Here is an 18,051-nt window from a genome sequence, read left to right as displayed (position 1 = left end):
AGCTGGGCCCAATCCCAGCTCAGCCGCTTATCTTTATTACGTAGGTTGTTGTAAGACATAAAGACGCGTTGCATATGACACACTGGATGTGGCATCTGGCTCACGGAAAGAGCTCCATGATGCCATGGCTGTTGCTATTATAGACAGACACAGGAGGGGTGGGTGATCGAAGGAGATGGAGCTGGCTGAACTCACTGAGTGGTCTAGATGAGTTAGAGGAGGAAGAGCATCGCTGAAATATCACTTAGGAGTTTACTAGGGGCCCAATGCATGAATTCGTGCACCTTGAATCTGTGGGCTGCATTGCTGCAGTGGGCACAGGGGTGAGTCTCAGCCCATTCTCGGCGCCCCACCTGGCCCCTCCTGCATGGCCCCCGGTCCCCTGTCTGCTGGCAGCCCTGTTCCTGCCACCGCTGTTCCCACGCGCTGAAAGCGCCAGACCTGCTCGCACCTGCTGACGGCGCGGAGCAATTGGGGCCGGTGCCATCAGCGGATGCGAGCGGCGGCTGCTGCCCCAATTGCCCCTCAGGAGCAGGGGGCGGTGGAGAAGCCGTCAGGTGCGAGCGGGGCTGGAACCAGCAGCAGGTGTGAGCGTCGGGCGGGAGTGCAGCGCACGGGAGCAAAGAATTTTCAGTAACCACCCCACTACCTTGGTCTGGTGCTCACGTTCACCTGCTCCACCATCCCGCCGCGGCCAACGCCCAGAATGTTCCACACACGCCCCTTGGTGGTCGGTGCACGTCATAGCAACCAGTTTGGTTGTTCCACCATTCGGTCTATTTGCATAATAGCCTTTTATTATCCTACTAGTGGCCCGGTGCACGAAATTCATGCATGGGGGGGTATCCTTCAGCCCTGCCTGCACCCTCTCCAATCTGGGACCCCTTGGGGCATGTCCGACTGCCGGTTTAAGCCCGATCCCAGGGATTGGGCCTAAACCGGCAGTCGGACATCCCTCTCGCAATCTGGGACCACTGGCTCCTAACCACTCACCTACCTGCCTGATCACCCCTAACCACTCTGCCTGCTGGCCTGCTCACCGCCAACTGCCCCCCGCCTGGCCTGACCACCCCCAACTGCCCTCCCCTCCTGGCCTGATCGCCCCTAACCACCTCTGCCTCGGCCCTGCCACCATGGCTTTGTCCAGAAGGTCTCCTGGTCTAATTAGGATATTATCCTTTTATTAGTATCTTACCTTATAATAGAGAAACATGCAAATTGACCGCACCTCCGCTATGCCCACGATTGGGCTGGCAGGAGGCTGGGGGCGGGACTCCGGGTGGCATGTCCGCCTTTGAGAAGATCAAGATGGCGGTGCCCAGTGGCCGGGCCCATGCCGCCGCTCCCGGGGGTGCCTGGGCGATCGGCACCCCCGGGGGGCGTGGCCGGGCCCATGCTGCCACTCCCCGGGGTGCCTGGGGCGATCGGCACCCCTGGGGGGCGTGGCCGGGCCCATGCCGCCGCTCCCCGGCGTGCCTGGGGCGATCGGCACCCCGGGGGAGCGTGGCCGGGCCCATGCTGCCACTCCCCGGGGTGCCTGGGGCGATCGGCACCCCTGGGGGGCGTGGCCGGGCCCATGCCGCCGCTCCCCGGCGTGCCTGGGGCGATCGGCACCCCGGGGGAGCATGGCCGGACCCATGCCGCCACTCCCCGGGGTGCCTGGGGCGATCAGCACCCTGGGGGGCGTGACCAGGCCCATGCCGCCACTCCCTGGGGTGCCTGGGGCGATCAGCACCCCGGGGGAGCGTGGCCGGGCCCATCGGCACCCGGGGGGGCGTGGCCGGACCCATGCCGCCGCTCCCGGGGGTGCCTGGGGCCATCGGCACCCCGGGGGGCGTGGCCGGGCCCATGCCGCCCCTCCCGGGGGTCCCGGGGCGATCGGCCACCCGGGGGCGTGGCCGGGCCCCTCCCACCCCTCCCGGGGGTCCCGGGGGGCGATAGGCCACCTGGGGGGCGTGGCCAGGCCCCTCCTGCCCCTCCCGGGGGTCCTGGGGGTGATTGGCCACCAGGGGGGGCGTGGCCCGGCCCCTCCCGGCCCTCCCGGGGGTTCCGGGGGTCGATCGGCCACCTGGGGGGGCATGGCCGGGCCCCTCCCGCCCCTCCCGGTGGTCCGGGGGTCGATCGGCCACTTGGGGGGGCGTGGCCGGCCCCTCCCGCCCCTCTCGGGGGTCCATCGGACACCTGGGGGGGCGTGGCCGGCCCCTCCCGCCCCTCCCAGGGGTCCCGGGGGTCGATCGGACACCTGGGGGGGGCGTGGCCGGCCCCTCCCGCCGCTCCCGGGGGTCCCAGGGGCCGAGGCTTTCCGGTCCTTGGGCACCAGCGGGGAGCCTGCACCGATCGCAGGAAACCACTGGGGGTTGGCTCCTGTGATCGGTAGCAGGGAGGCTGGGTGCAGCGAGCCCAAGGCCAGGAAAGCCTGGGGTGGAGGCTTTCCCGGCCTTGGGCACCAGTGGGCAGCCTGCATGGATCGCAGAAACCACTGGGGGTCGGCTCCTGCGATCCTTAGCAAGGATGTTGGGTGCCGCCGAGCCCAAGGCCACCGCCCGGGGCCAAGCCCCGACCCTGAAAAAGGCAGAAGGCGGTGGCCACAGCCAAGGCCTGGGTCCCTGGTGCCGGCAGAAAACTGGTGCAGGCAGCCAGGTGAATGAAGGTCTATTGCACGAATTTTCATGCAAACGGGCTACTAGTAGGTATAATAAAAGGCTAATATGCAAATTGTCCCCTTAACTGGGAGTTCAACCAGGGGGCAGGGCCAGCCAGCCAACCACCCACGGCCCCTCCCCCAGCCGGTCTGGCCCTATCGGCCCTGATTGGAGCGGGCCAGCCGGACCCCACCTATGCACAAATTTGTGCACTGGGCCTCCAGTATAGGATAAGAGGGAAACTGTCAAAGCCCCCCAAGACAGTGCAAAACAAAAGTACAATAAAAAGGAGTACAGCAAAAGCAGAGTAATGTGCTGACACAGATCCTCTTTTAAATTATCCTTATTTTCTAAATGTTGGGGGAGAAACCCCACAGACATCTGTTCCAAGAAATACTAACGCACCGTCTCTGGTTTATTGCTCAGCAATGGATAAAAAAGCAGATGGTGGGGAGAGAGAGCCACTGGATCGGCCTCACGGACTCGGAGCATGAAAACGAGTGGAAGTGGCTGGATGGGACGCCCCTAGAGTACAAGTGAGTGCTCAGAAACCTCCAGACCGGTGGTCAGACTCGCGCTGTTCGGTTTTTCACCTCTTGCCTGACTTCCTACAATTTCTTCCTTAACAACTCTATGTCCTAGACACGCTTCACACTGACGTTCCTGGTACCAGTTGTGCATTTCTATGAAGGGAAATTGTGGTTGGGACGATATATGCTATAAAGTAGGATTTTTCTTTTTAGGGAGTGAACTTTTTTCATTTCTGTGACTCACAAAAAACACACTTGTAGCTGTGATGTTCTCTTTAAATGCTGCTATGAAGGAGAAGGGAGCCCAGACGACCTCAGGCACATTCAGAGTTCACCCCTTATCTGGTTGGGCTTCTGTCCAGAGCATGATTATGAACTGCAAGTTTATACGGGAAGTTCAAGTGTACTCTAAACAAAGGTGTTTGTGGGATAACCGTCTCCTAAAGGTTTGAAGATTCCCTCGTGTGGTCCGATGTGACTTGGGTTCTCTGAAGAATGCAAGCATGTCACAGCACCTTCTCAGAGCTCTGAGGCCCAGACCTCTCCACCAGCTGCCTACCTACCCCAGGTGTCCACCGTCCCTAATCCTGCCCAAAGGTCTGACGATAACTTCGTGCCACTTTAAATTTCACTTCTTCCTAGTCCTGCTTTGCCTCTAATCATTAGAGTCTAATGGATGTAGAAATGTACAATAAACTGTACCAAATGGAGCAGAATTTCTAAAAACCCACCTCTGAATCCTTTCCTTTGCTGGAGACAGAGAAGACGGGCCCGTAGGTGCCCATAGGGGTGAGGGCATCTCAGCTTCAGGAGCATGTCCCGAGCGTGGAGGAGACTGCAGCATCCATGGCAGCAGGAGAGGAGAAAGCAAGGGCGTTCCAGGTCTCAGGCGGTGTCACGGGCATTGAGGCCGGACCTGGAGGAGTCGAGGAGCAGGAGTGGGTCAGAGGTGGTGGAGAGGCCACAGGTACATGGGCTGACAGAGGCTTCTCTGTACTTTTAAGTCCTCCATGTGAAAACACGATTGGAAGATACAGATGACCAGAATAAGGCCATGTCTTTAAAAAACGAGAGGGCCCAAAAGTCAAGGTGGAACACTTGAAGGTTTTAGGTGGGCTGAAGATGAGCCTCGGCCTGGCCTCACAGACATCCTGTCTGCTCCTCTCTGCACCTGTCCTTGGGGAGAGGAAGTGGCACCACACCCTGGTCCCGGGAACTTGGCCGTCAGCTGGAGGAGAGTGCCCAGCATGGCTGAGGTGCGCTTCGGGAGGCTCAAACGGTTGAGAGTTGGCATCTAAAATCGGAGCAGTGCAGGGCTGCGGGTGGTGTGGGAGGCAGTGGTGATTAAAGGAAAGGGTGAATCTGACTGACAGGTAAGAATGCCAAAACCTTTTTTTTAAAGGAGTCCGAGGGGTGCTGAAAAAATATCAGTCTCCTCCACTTTTCTCACAGCCATAAATGCAAAAAAGGTCTGGGTTAGACTCACTAAGAAATTCAATCTTAAGCCTTCCTCCAAGAACAAAACAAACGGATTGGCGCATATGGAACGGATTGAGGAGAAACATGACTGTCTACGCCAGCTCTCCCAAGGCGGGCCTTTCCTCCTCGTCCCCAGGCTCCAGTGAGAATTACATGATTTGGAAGGAGAGCACCAGCTTTGGTACCTGGGACCCGAGAAGGATTACATCACCAGACACCTTCCCGGGACCCTGTCCCCAGCCACAGCCACCCTGGAACCCCCTGCGAGCTTTGGCTCTGCGTCCCAGCCACAGCACCGACTGCGCTTCTCATTTTCCACCCGAAGGAACACATATACGTGTAAAAACCCGCAGGATCAAATTTTTAAAAGCAAGAATAAACTAGGCAGACATAGCATGAGGCCTCAATAACTGGAGGCTAATTTAACTTGACGTAGAATAATAAACACTGCACAAACTAGAAAGAGAGCCAGTGCCGCGAGGGGAGAGCGCACATGCCCTGGAGCCGATGGTCGGGCTCCAGGCCTTGACCGAGCACGCTCAGCTGTGCGACCTTGTGCGAGCTACCCAATCACGCGAAACTCCGTGTCCGCATATAGAAAGGAATATCACGGAAGGACCCACGTCGGTATTGTGACTATTAAGTGAGATAATATACATAAAGCATTTAGTACAGCATTTGGCCCACGGGGAGAGTTCAAGAAATGTCACCTGCTAGCGGCCCGGTATTATTGTCATAATCCCAAGTATTTTCATGCTCGTCAGTAATAGCAGAACAATACTACGTAGCATTTATATGTTATACAGTATCCTGATGGAGATGCCGCACCCAGTAGCCCAGATATCAGACTAAGTTTGGAAAGAAGACAGAAAGAACGTTCTCTGCCACGCCTTGGCATAGGGACTGGGTGTCAGGCTCTCAGAGGTCCCCCCAAAACACTTCTCACCTTTACCCTCGAGACACTGGCTCGTCTGCCACAGGTTTCCTCTCACCTTTCTTACATACACTCACACGCCCTTTTGAAATTGTCTCCGGGTTTTGTGGTTGCTGTTAAAGAGGAAATAGACGAGGGATAAAAGGCTCTCTCCTCTGCCTCTTGAAACCTCTCCATGTGTTATGCTGATAGCTGATTGAGAAGGACGGTGCTGGAATACACAGACAGAAGCAACAGTCACATGGAATGGATGCCGCAGGCTGAGGGACACACAAATCTGAGCCAAGGTTTATTTCCTATACAGCACATGACCTGACTCACTGACAGGACCAGCTATTGAGGAAAAGGACGGCATGAACTACAGTATCTGCGACGTCACAGAGCAGTGCCCAAGACAGGGTCCCCGATGCTTCGGGTCCACACACCAGTAAAATTCCAAAAGAAAGACTGGAGGTTGACAAACACTGCCGAGATTTTATTTGCCAACTATGGATGTGGGTTTTAAAAATCACCTATCCACAAATCTCAGCACTGAAAAAAAAAAATGAAACCTACAGTACTTTCCAATAAAAGACTGCTGACCATCACACACACACACACACACTCTCTCTCCTTATTTTTCTCCTTTCACCACAAGCCTGTGAAAACTCCATTCCTGGCCAGCACCGGCCCCCTGACTGGCGATTGGCCAAGGTCCCATGGTAACAGTGATGATCCCGGAGTGCCCCCTGTGAGCCAGCCTCCATGCTGGCCTGGGGGATCTTTTCCAGAGTGTGTGGCCAGCAGTATGAGCGAGAGGTGGTATTCTTCCACTTATGTAAGAAAACCGGACTTCCAGGACCACGATCCAGAGGACATATGTACCAACCCTACATGTGGGCATAGCAAAGAGCGGGGCTTCAAAGGATATTTCAACATTCTCCTCTCAGTAACCGGCAGATCTAGTAGAAAAACCAGAAGGGATATAGTAGACACTACCAACTAACTTGACTTCATGCACATTATGGAGCATTTCACCCAGTAACTACAAGTATACATTCATTTCAAGTACATATGGTACGTCCACCAAGATAAACTATATGCTGGGCCCTTAAGCAAGTGTCGATAAATTTAAAAGCAGTGGAATTATGCAGAACATGTTCTCTAACGAAAGCAAAATTAAATTAGAAATTGAGAACAACAACAACAAAAAAAGCTGTAAAAATCCCAAAATATTTGGAAATTAAAGGACACACTTCTAAATAATCCACGAATCAAAGAAGAAATCACAAGAGAAATTTGCAAATGTTTCAAACACAATGAAAGTTTGTAAACATATCAAGTTTTTTGGGGATGCAGCTAACAATTTTAAAAGGGCACTTATAGCTTAAAAACACTTAGAAAAAATATTTTAAGTTGAAAATCAATGATCGGAGCTGCTACTTTCAGAGGTTAAAAGAAGAAGAGCAATTAATCCTACAGTAAGTAGAAGGAAGGAAACAACAAAGACTGGAAAGAATGAAACAGAAAACGTACAAACCAGAGAGGATCCGTGAGCCAGGAGCATGTCAAAGCTAATCTTCCTGCTCTTGAGGGAACAAATGCAGGCACATCCTTGGACAGAAGTCATCACTGTGAATGGAGGCTAACACAGGGGAGTTAGCACAGGGGAGTCGGACACAGTGGGATGTGCAGACTATCCACTTGCTCAGCGCGGTACTATGAGATGGCCTTCGAAGGCCTTGCCTGCCCACCCGGCTTGCCGTTGCCCACCTTAGATCAATCATCAGAGGTGTGATTTTCTTCCTGAAACACACTGAATCTCCTCTATTCTTGCCCACTTCTTGGTCCCCTGCACAGGACATCACTTGGTGGGAGCATGCTGTCAAGTTAGGAGTGACAGCTTTCATCTCAACATCGCAAAGATAAAACATACCTGCCTTTCTGTCTGCACAGACTGCTCCAAACAACTTTATGTAATAGAGGGCCATAGGATGGTGGGGAACAGAAGGGAACCCTCGGTGCCATCGAACTCAGCAGTACCTCACTCAGGTGCATGCTTCATGTTTCTGGCTCAGGCCACTAGAGAGAAGTCTTCCCCTGAACAGACCCCTATAGCAGGAGAAAAATTCTACAGCAAAGAAATACTTCTCACCAGTAAGATTTTCCTATTTTGAAGCCAGGCTCTTACCAGCAGAAGCTTTTTGGCCATGAAGCCTCAGTCGATCTCGCGGTCGATGCGAAAGTTACTAAGTTGGAAGGGGCAATTCCCAAGATTGGGACTTTGTGTTCTGTCTCCAATAGGGTCAGCCCAGAATCCTGGGGGAAGGTCACACCCACAAGCGGATGCGCTTGTGTGTTTCCAATTCACTGGAACAGTGAGTCCGAGTGCCTCCGAGGTCCCTGGTGTACTTACAATGTGCCATCTAACCGCTTCTGTGCCATGGGTATTATATATAGTATGGGATGCAGGAATTTTTCAGCTTAGGCCTCTGCCATTCTTTTCCCATTCTTCGCCATTCTGTCTCTCTCTGTCTCTCCCCGCAATCCTTCCCTTTCTGTAAGCAAAAAATCTTTGGTGGGATTTTTTTTTTTTTTCCCCAAGCATCCACGTGAAAGTCAACTATTTTCCCTTCCAACTTCATCTCTCTCTGGCATCACGGTGGCAGTCTGAAGTTTTTAATTCATTTGTTTCTTGCCTGCTATGTGAACTCTCTGAGGGCTGGGGCTCTGTCTATTCTCCATTTTGCTGTGTTGCCATCACCTAGAATTATCCCTGACCCCATAGTAGGTGCTGTGTGGATATTTATGTGAAAATGTGAATGAATTAGTATTTTTAACTCTACCTCCTATGATCCTGTTTTTTAATCTCATCAGTTGATGGTTTTATCTAAGTAAGGTCACTCATCTTTTTTTTTTTAATCCCAGAATATACATTTGATGTGGGAAAGTCTTCTATTTTGTTGCCTTATTCTTTAACTGTAATTTTCAACTGTCCTTTCCCACTACCTTCTGATTTTGCTGGTTTTATTGTCGAAAGATGTGGGACAATTGGGCTCTATCCTCGGGTGGCCCTAGGACACTGTGGTTGATGGAATAATGAGTCATAGTTTATGGGAAGCACTCCTGCTGCAGATGTTCTTCCCGACCCTCCACGTGACCACAGGCTTCTGTACAAGACCTGCTTCTTAGAGAAAATTTACCGTTCAAGTTTTTAGTCTTGATAGCACCTCTAACTTACTGCATGAAAACAGAATAAAGAAGAGCAAACTTGGCAAAGTGGTGATTTGAGCAGCGGTATCCAAGTTAATAAGCCCCAAGTGAACTCATCCTAAAGAAAACTTGTTTTTAAGAATCTCTCTTCCAGAAAAGGCAGTGAGATGTCTGAGTCATTTTCAGTAAGGTTAAATTACTGTTTCTTTCTAAAGCAACCAACGATCTACAACTTAGCCAGACAACCATAACCAAGTGTCTGGAATTGTAGGGCCTCTCACTTTCTCTGCCTGACTCTGACTCGTTAGAGAAGCAAGGTATCAAAATGTACAAGGATCCCTTTAGGTTCTCACGAGAGAGAGAGAGAGAGTGTGTGTGTGTGTATCATATACTCAGAGTGCAGATAAATTCATGCACAAATATTTACACGTGTCCAGAAGTTAGCATCGCAGTACACATGAGACAATTTTCATTCATCTGTGTGGAAGAAGGATTTACTCTCTCAGCATTGTGATGAAGTAGCTCAATGAGTTGATTTCATTGGGACAAAGAAAACAACCTTGTAGGGAGATGCTGCAATACACACTATAGGCACATCTCGGTTCCAGACCACAATAAAGCAAGTCATAATCTTTTTGCTGGGGAAAGGTCTTGCCTTTAATTTGTAAAAAATAAAATAAAATAAAAAAATCTGCAGCATCATAAAGCACAATAAAATAAGGTATAGCTGTACTCTTCAAAACAGCTGATTCTTATTCTGAATTAAGAGTTATGCATGAGCCCTGGCCAGGTGGCTCAGTTAGTTGGAGGGTCATCCTTTGCACTAAAAAAGATTGTGGGTTCAATTCCTGGTCAAGCAATTGGTCACAGGTTTGAACAGGAGGCAACCAATTGATGTATCCTTTCTTTCTCTCTCTCTCTCCCCTCTCCCCTCTCCCCTCTCCCCTCTCCCTCTCTCTCCCTCCCTCCCTCCCTCCCTCGCTCCCTCAAAAAAAATTTTTTTAATTAAACATATCCTTGGGTGAGGATAAAAAAGAGTATGAATGGATTTTTAAATAATGCATTTTCATTCTAAGACAAATGACATGCTTCAGTTTTGTTTTTTTTTTTTTTTTTTTATATTTCCCTGCTGCTTTGGGAGAAAGAAAACATCTACATGACTTTAAAATAACATTCAATTTCTGTTTTGTTAAAAGAAATTGGAAAGCCGGACAGCCAGATAACTGGGGCCATGGCCACGGGCCAGGAGAAGACTGTGCTGGGCTAATTTACGCTGGGCAGTGGAACGATTTCCAGTGTGAAGACGTCAATAACTTCATATGTGAAAAAGACAGGGAGACAGGTAAGCAGTAGAGGGAACTGAAGAGGGAGCTGCAGAGGTTATATCCTATTAAAGAGCAAGAGGGCTCTGAATCCAAGTTTTGGGGAAAAGGAATGAATCTAATAGTTATGGGATTTCTTTTGGAGGTGATGAAAATGTTCTAAATTGTACAGCTTTGTGAATATTACAAAAACCACTTTAATTGTATATTTTAAATGATATGTGAATTGGATCTTATTAAGCCTTTATTTATTTTTTTTAAGTTCGAAGACCTTGAAGGGCAGGCACTATCTTTGCACTCTTTTTCTAAAGGGTACCCCAGTTTTTTGCAGCTGCTGCCCAGGGGACATCCCTTGATCACCTACTTCTAGAGCTTGCATTCCTGTTCCCATGGGCCAGTAACAGAGACACAGTTCTTGGCCAGCTACCACCCCCAGGGCACAGCACACACAGCAGAATGAATTATACCCCAAGTGTTTCTGTGAAAGAAGCCTATTTGCTTGTCCTGGAGCTTCAGCAAGGGGGGCAAGGCTTCTGGTTTGGCACACCTCTAGGGGACTTCTGAGGCCAGTGGACTCCATCTTTGCACACTCACTCTGCCTCATTCCAGGTAATCAGTATCTCCTAAAAAGAAGCTTGTATACTCATCTGGTGCCCTGATCATTGCGACAACTGCTCAGGAGACACTTCTAGGTTACCCAGGTCTGGTTTGCCAGAGGGGCATACATTTGTGGTCCTATGTATACATTTACATATCTTAAAAGCAGCTGCCTGAAGATCTGGCTTCCAATCAATCCGAGTCTGGGTGCTGACTGAGATCCTCTCCTTTAGTACACTGACAGGTCTTGGAATTGCCTCAATTACTGGGGGACTAATTATAAAATAGGCTACTTGGAAAATCAAGAGCTAGGGCAGGGTTCAATGATAAGGTTCATCTCCTATACAAGGCTACTCCCTCAAGACTGGAAAAGGTGGCTCTTTTATCTAATGTATGGAAACCAAAATGGAGAATCAAGGTAAATGAAGAAAAGAAATATGTTTCAAATAAAAGAACAAGATAAAACCTCAAGAAGTCCTTAATGAAACAGAGATAAGTAAAATAAAGTGCCAAATAGAAGTCACAGAGCTGAAGAATTCAATAACTGCAATGAAAAATATACCTGTGGGATTCGACAGTATACTAGATGAAGCAGAGGAAAGGATCAGTGAACTGAACGAGAGGGCAGTGGAGCTCACTAACTCAATCAACAAAGAAAGAATTTCAAAAAGTGAAGATAGCTTAAAGGAATTATGAGACATCCAATGGACCAACATTCACATTATAGAAGGTCCCAGAAGGAAAAGCAAAAGATAAAAAGACAAGCTTATTTGAAGAAATAATGATTGAAAATGTCCATAACCTAGGGAAGAAATGTCTATAAGCTGGATCAGACATCTAATCGAGGAAACCAGAGAGCTCCAAATAAGAGGAACCCAAAGAGACCTGCAACAGGTTTCTTAAAATATCAAAAAGTTAAAGGAGAAAATATTAAAATTAGCAAGAGAAAAACTACTTGTTTCATATAAAGAAACTCCTAAGAGACTATCAGCAGATTTTCTTTTTTTCAACAGAAACTTGGCACGCCAGAAGAGAATGGCACAATATATTCAAGTGCTGAAATAAAAAACATCCAACCAAGAATACTCTAGTTGGAAAGTTTTCCTTCAGAATTAAAAGAGATTAAAAAATTTTCCAGAAAAGCAAAAGCTAAAGGATTTCATCATCACTAGACTAGTCTTATAAAAAAATGTTAAAGGGACTTCTTTAAGCTGAAAATAAAAGTAACTGGGTAACAGATGAACATGTACATTTCATGGGTAAAGGTGAATATATAGTAAAATTCAGAATACTCTCATTTTGTAAAGATGGTACATTAATCACTTATAGAGCTAGTATGAAGTTTGAAAGAGAAAAGTAATAAAAACAACTGATAATTTGTTAAGGGATAAACAATAGAAAAAGATATTCATTGTGACATCAAAAACATAAAATGTGGTGGGAGAAGAATAAAAGTGTAGAGCTTTAGAATGTGATCAAACTTAAATTGTTTTTAACTTAAAATAGAGTGTTCTAAATATAAGCTGTTATATATAAGCCTCATGGTAACTACAAAGCAAAAACCTATAGTAGATACACAGAAAAAAAAAAGGGAGAGAGAGAAAGGAAACTAAGCATACCACTAATGAAACTCATCAAATCACAAAGGAAGAAAGCAAGAAAGAAGAGAGAGAGAGAGAGAGAGAGAGAGAGAGAGAGAAGGAACAGAGGAATTATAAAACCACCAGAAAACAAATGGCATTCAATATATTGTTATCAATAATTACATTAAATGTAAATGGACTAAATTCTCCAAAGGACATAGAGTGGCCCAGCCAGTGTTACTTAGTGGTTGAGCATCAACCTATGAACCAGGAGGTCACAATTCAATTCCTGGTCAGGACACATGCCCAGGTTTCAGGCTTGATCCCCAGTAGGAGGCATGCAGGAAGCAGCCAATCAATGATTCTCTCTTATCATTGATGTTTCTATCTCTCCCTCTTCCTTCCTCTCTGAAATCAATAAAAATATATTTAAAAAAAATTTTTAAAGACAGAGTGGCTGGATAGATAAAAATACAATCTATGTGCTGCCTATAAGAGATTCACTTCAATGAAGGACACACAGACTGAAAGTGAAAGGATAGAAAAAGATATTCCATGCAAATGGAAACCAAAAAAAGTTGGGGTACCTATATGTATATGAGGTAAAATAGACTTCAAAGATTTCTTTTAAATGATATTTAGAGAGAGAGAGAAACATTGATGCAAGAACAAACGGAATGGAGCCCACGACCTGGGCATATGCTCTGACCAGGAATCTAACCAGCAACCCTACGGTGCGTGGGATGACACCCAACCAACTGAGCCATACTGGCAAGGCAGGCAAAATAGACTTTAAAACAAAAACTGTAATAAGACCAGGTCATTACATAATGATAAAGAAGTTAATATAACAAGAGGATAAACATTTGTAAGTATTTATGCACTCAACACATTATATTTGAAGCACCAAAATATATAGAGCAAATAGTAACAGAACTAAAGAGAGAAACAAATAGCAATACAATGATAACAGAGGACTTTAATGGATAAATCATCCAGGTAGATAATCAGGAAGGAAACATTGGCCTTAAACAACACATTAGACCAAATGGACTTAACAGATAATATACATAACATTCCATCCAAAAGCAACAGAATACATATTCTTCGCAAATACATATGGGACATTGTCCAGGATATATCTTATGTTAGTCCACAAAACAAGTCTTACTAAGTTTAAGAAGACTGAAATCATATCAAACATCTCTTCTGACCACAAGGATATAAAACCAGCAATGAGTTACAAGAAGAAAACTGGAAAATTCACAAATATGTGGAGATTAAACAGTATGCTACTGCACTAAAAATGGGTCAAAGAAGAAATCAAAAGAGAAATAAAATATCTTGAGCCCAGTCAGTATGCTCTGTGGTTAGATATCAGCCGAAACACCCAAGGGTCACAGGTTCGATTCTGGTCAAGAGTACATACCTGGGGGAGAAACCAAGATGGTGGCATAGGTAAACACCTGAACTGCTGCCTCGCACAACAATTTCAAAACTACAACTAAAAGACAAAATGGACATCTTCTAGAACCACAGGAAGGCTGGCTGAGTGGAAATTCTACAACTAGAAGGAAAGAGAAAAGCACACCGAGACTCACAGGAGCTGCGGAAGGCAGAGGTATGGAGGCACGCACATGGAAAGGGCTGGCAACTGAGTATGCGGCTGGCTTTCTCAATCAGGAGGGAGACAAAAGCTTCCGACTGAACTCCAGTTCCAGGCGAGACTCTGGGGACCCAGACTCATACGGGGAGAAAACTGAACTGCCTGGCAGCGGGCAAAACTCAAGGGTGGCTTTCTCTCAGAGGTGCCACTGAGCGATTACTGCAGGACACTGAGACCAAGGGGCTTCTTAGGGCAGGGCTGATGGGAAGCCATTGCTGTTTGCTCCGCCCTGAGATCCTGCCCCATGAAGCCATTGCTGTTTGCTCCACCCTGAGACTCTGCCCCATCCAAGCTGAGTGCAGAGGCTTTTGCATATGAATGGCCTGGTCCTTTGAATTCTAAACTTACCTAATAAACTGCAGCTGAGTCAGTGAGACCCAGAACATCCAAAAGAAGGCCCAAGGCCCCACAGCAGCTTGCATTGCTTCACAGCTGGGCCTCATCTGGGCACCTCCAAAACCCACACAGAGAAGAGGTATCTGCAGATCTCTCTGTAGCTCCTGCTGGGTAGCCTCAGGCAGAGCCTAAATTAGCACCTCCTTGGAGATCCAAGAGCTAGTGTACCCAGGGGTCAGAGTGGGACCATCCAGATTACAACTCCTCAGATCCATAAGGGACACACTCAGGGGGCAGACTCAGTGAGCACCAAAGCCCCACTGAAGCAAGTCTTGTCTCATAAGGATGTCTCCAGCACAGAATTTCTCCCAGCGTAGACACAGCTGATCCTCACAGCCAATTGGCCTGGAGGTCAATTCCTCCCAATGATACCAACAACAATCAAGGCTTAACTACAACAAGACTGTGCACACAGCCCACAAAGGGGTGCACCATGAGTGTCCACCTCAGGTAACTGGGGAGGCTGAGCCACTGGGCCCTATAGGACACCTAGCACACAAACCCACTTTATCAACTCAGGAAAGCAGCCAAAATGTGGAGACAAAGAAACAGGTCACAAATGAAAGAAATGTAGGAAAGCAAATGATTGGATATAGAGTTCAAAACCACGGTTATAAGGTTTTTTAAGAATTTTCTAGAAAAGGCCGATAAATTTAGTGAGACCCTCGAGGATATGAAAAAGGACCAACTAGAAATTAAGCATACACGGACTGAAATAAAAAATAATATACAGAGATCCAACAGCAGACTAGAGGATCGCAAGAATCAAGTCAAAGATTTGAAATACAAAAAAACAAAAAGCACCCAACCGGAAAAGCAAAAAGAAAAAAAGAATCCAAAAATGAAGATAGTGTAAGGAGCCTCTGGGACAACTTCAAGCGTACCAACATCCGAATTATGGGGGTGCCAGAAGGAGAAAGAGAGCAAGATACTAAAAACCTATTTGAAGAAATAATGACAGAAAACTTCCCCCACCTGGTGAAAGAAATAGACTTACAAGTCCAGGAAGTGCAGAGAACCCCAAACAAAAGAATTCCAAAGAGGACCACATCAAGACACATTATAATTAAAATGCCAAGAACAAAAGATAAAGAGAGAATATTAAAAGCAGCAAGAGAAAAACAGTTACCTACAAGGGAGCACCCATACGACTGTCAGCTGATTTCTCAACAGAAACTATGCAGGCCAGAAGGGAGTGGCAAGAAATATTCAAAGAAATGAATAGCAAGAACCTACAACCAAGATTACTCTACCCAGCAAAGCTATCATTCAGAATTGAAGGGCAGATAAAGAGCTTCACAGACAAGAAAAAGCTAAAGGAGTTCATCAACACCAAACCAGTATTATATGAAAAGCTGAAAGGTATTCTTTAAGAAGAGGAAGAAGAAAAAGGTAAAGATAAAAATTATGAACAACAAATACATACCTACCAACAAGTGAATCTAAAAATCAAGTGAGTAAAAAATCTGATGAACAGAATAAACTGATGAATATAATAGAATCAGGGGCATAGAAAGGGAGTGGACTGACAATTCTCGTGGGGAAAGGAGTGTGGGGGGTGCGGGAAGAGACTGGACAAAAATCATATACCTATGGATGAGGACAGTGGGGGAGGGCGGTAAGGGCAGAGGGTGGGGTGGGAGCCAGGTGGAGGGGAGCTATGGGGGGGGGGGAGAGGAACTATTGTAATAATCTGAACAATAAAGATTTATTTAAAAAAAAAAAAGTACATACCTGGGTTACAGGTTCACGCCCTGCCCTGTCGGAGCGAATGCAGAAGGCCACCAATGGATGTGTCTCACATCAATGTTTCTCTTTCTCCCTCCTCCTCCCTCCCTTTCCACTCTCTCTGAAAAGCAATTGAAAAATATTCTCAGGTGAGGATTATTAGCAACACAACAAGAATACCTTAAGACAAATGAAAATGGAAACACAATATACCAAAACTTATGAGATTCAGCAAAGGCAGTTCTAAGAGGGAATCTCATAGTAATAAATGGCTACATCAAGAAACAAGAGAAATCTCAAATAACCTAACTTTACACCTCCAGGAATTAGGAAAAGATCAAATGAAGCCCCAAATTAGTAGATGTAAGGAAATAAAGATAAGAGCAGAAATAAATGAAAAGGACTAAAACGGCAATAGAAAAGATTGATGAAACCAAGAGCTGGTATTTGAAAAGATTTTTTTTTTTAAATGACAAACCTTTCGCTAGACTCACAAAAAAAAAAAAAAAAAAAAAAAAAGATGGCCATAAATATAATCTGAAATGAAAGAGGGGATATCACAACTCATACCAGAGGAATAAAAAGGATCATAAGAGACTACTAAGAACAGTTACACACCAACAAATTGGACAACATAGAAGAAATAAGTTCCTAGAAACATATAACTTATCAAAACTGAATCATGAAAATATAGAATCCAAATAGATCAGTTATTAGTAAGGAGGTGGAATCAGTATTCAGAAGCCTCCCAACAAACAAAATCCAGGACCAAATGGCTTTACTGATAAATTCCACCAGACAGCCCTAACCGGTTTGACTCAGTGGATAGAGTGTTGGCCTGTGGACTGAAAGGTCCCAGGTTTGATTACCGTCAAGGGCATGTACCTTGGTTGTGGGCACATCCCCAGTAGGAGGTGTGCAGGAGGCAGCTGATTGATGTTTCTCTCTCATTGATGTTTCTAACTCTCTATCCCTCTCCCTTCCTCTCTGTAAAAAATCAATAAAATATATATATTTTTAAAAATTCCACCAGATGTTTCAAGAACTATAAGATACTGCTGAAAGTAATTGAAGAAGACACAAATAAATGGCAAGATATTTTGTAATTATGGATTGGAAGAATTAATACTGTTAAAATGTCCATACATACCAAAGGAATCTACAGATTCGGTGCAATTCCCATCAAAATCCCTCTGGCATTTTTCACAAAAATGTAACAAACAATACTAAAATGTGTATAGAACCACAAAAGACCCCACATAGCCAAAGTAATCTTGTGAAAGGAAAAAAGAAAAAAAAAGGGCTGGAGGATTCACACTTCCTGATTTCAAACTATATTACAAAGCTATAGTAATCAAAACAGTATGGTGTTGGCACAAAAACAAACAATAGCCTGGTTGGTGTGGCTCAGTGGTTGAGCATCGATCCAGAAACCAAGAGGTCACTGGTTTGATTCCTGATCAGGAACATGCCCACGTTTTGGGCTCAATCCCAAATAGGGGGCATGCAGGAGGCAGCAGATCAATGATTCTCTCATATCATTGATGTTTCTATCTCTCTTTCCCTCGTCCTTCCTCTCTCTAAAAATCTATAAAAACTTATTTTAAAAACCAGACAATAGATCAATGGAACAAAATAGAAAACCCAAAAATAAACCCATGCATTTATGGTCAATTAATTTATGACAAAGGAGCCAAGAATATACAATGGGGAAAGGACCATCTCTTCAGTAAATGGTGCAGAAAACTGGACAGCCAGATGCAAAAGAATAAAACTGGACCACTATCTTACACACAAAAATTAACTCAAATTGACTTAAAGACTTGAATATAAGACCTGAAATCATAAAACTCCTAGAAGAAAACAGGCAATAAGCTCCTTGACATCTGTCTTGGCAATAATTTTTTGGATTTTACACCAAAAGAAAAGGCAACAAAAGCAAAAAATAAACAAGTGTGACTATATCAAACTAAAAAGCCTCT

General features: G+C 46.1%; 1 protein-coding gene and 1 long non-coding RNA gene across 3 annotated transcripts in view; one reads left to right on the top strand and one right to left on the bottom strand.

Moving 5' to 3' along the window:
* The window catches only part of LOC307107667, a 63,739-nt gene that overhangs the window by 741 nt on the left and 44,947 nt on the right, over positions 1 to 18,051 (bottom strand). For both annotated transcript variants that reach the window (XR_013814245.1, XR_013814246.1), the window contains one exon: positions 3,904 to 4,088. This is a non-coding gene — a long non-coding RNA (uncharacterized lncRNA). The remainder of the gene's footprint in view (positions 1 to 3,903; positions 4,089 to 18,051) is intronic.
* The window catches only part of COLEC12 (collectin subfamily member 12), a 176,708-nt gene that overhangs the window by 157,391 nt on the left and 1,266 nt on the right, over positions 1 to 18,051 (top strand). Inside the window, exons 8-9 of the mRNA XM_079785044.1 lie at positions 3,069 to 3,178; positions 9,974 to 10,119. Of these exons, the coding sequence (XP_079641170.1) occupies positions 3,069 to 3,178; positions 9,974 to 10,119 (256 nt within the window). The remainder of the gene's footprint in view (positions 1 to 3,068; positions 3,179 to 9,973; positions 10,120 to 18,051) is intronic.

Source organism: Cnephaeus nilssonii, assembly GCF_951640355.1.
Source record: "Cnephaeus nilssonii genome assembly, chromosome: 11".
NCBI classification, from domain to species: Eukaryota; Metazoa; Chordata; class Mammalia; order Chiroptera; family Vespertilionidae; genus Cnephaeus; species Cnephaeus nilssonii.
Note: the sequence above shows the minus strand (reverse complement) of the source record. Positions and strands in the feature narration are given on the sequence as shown.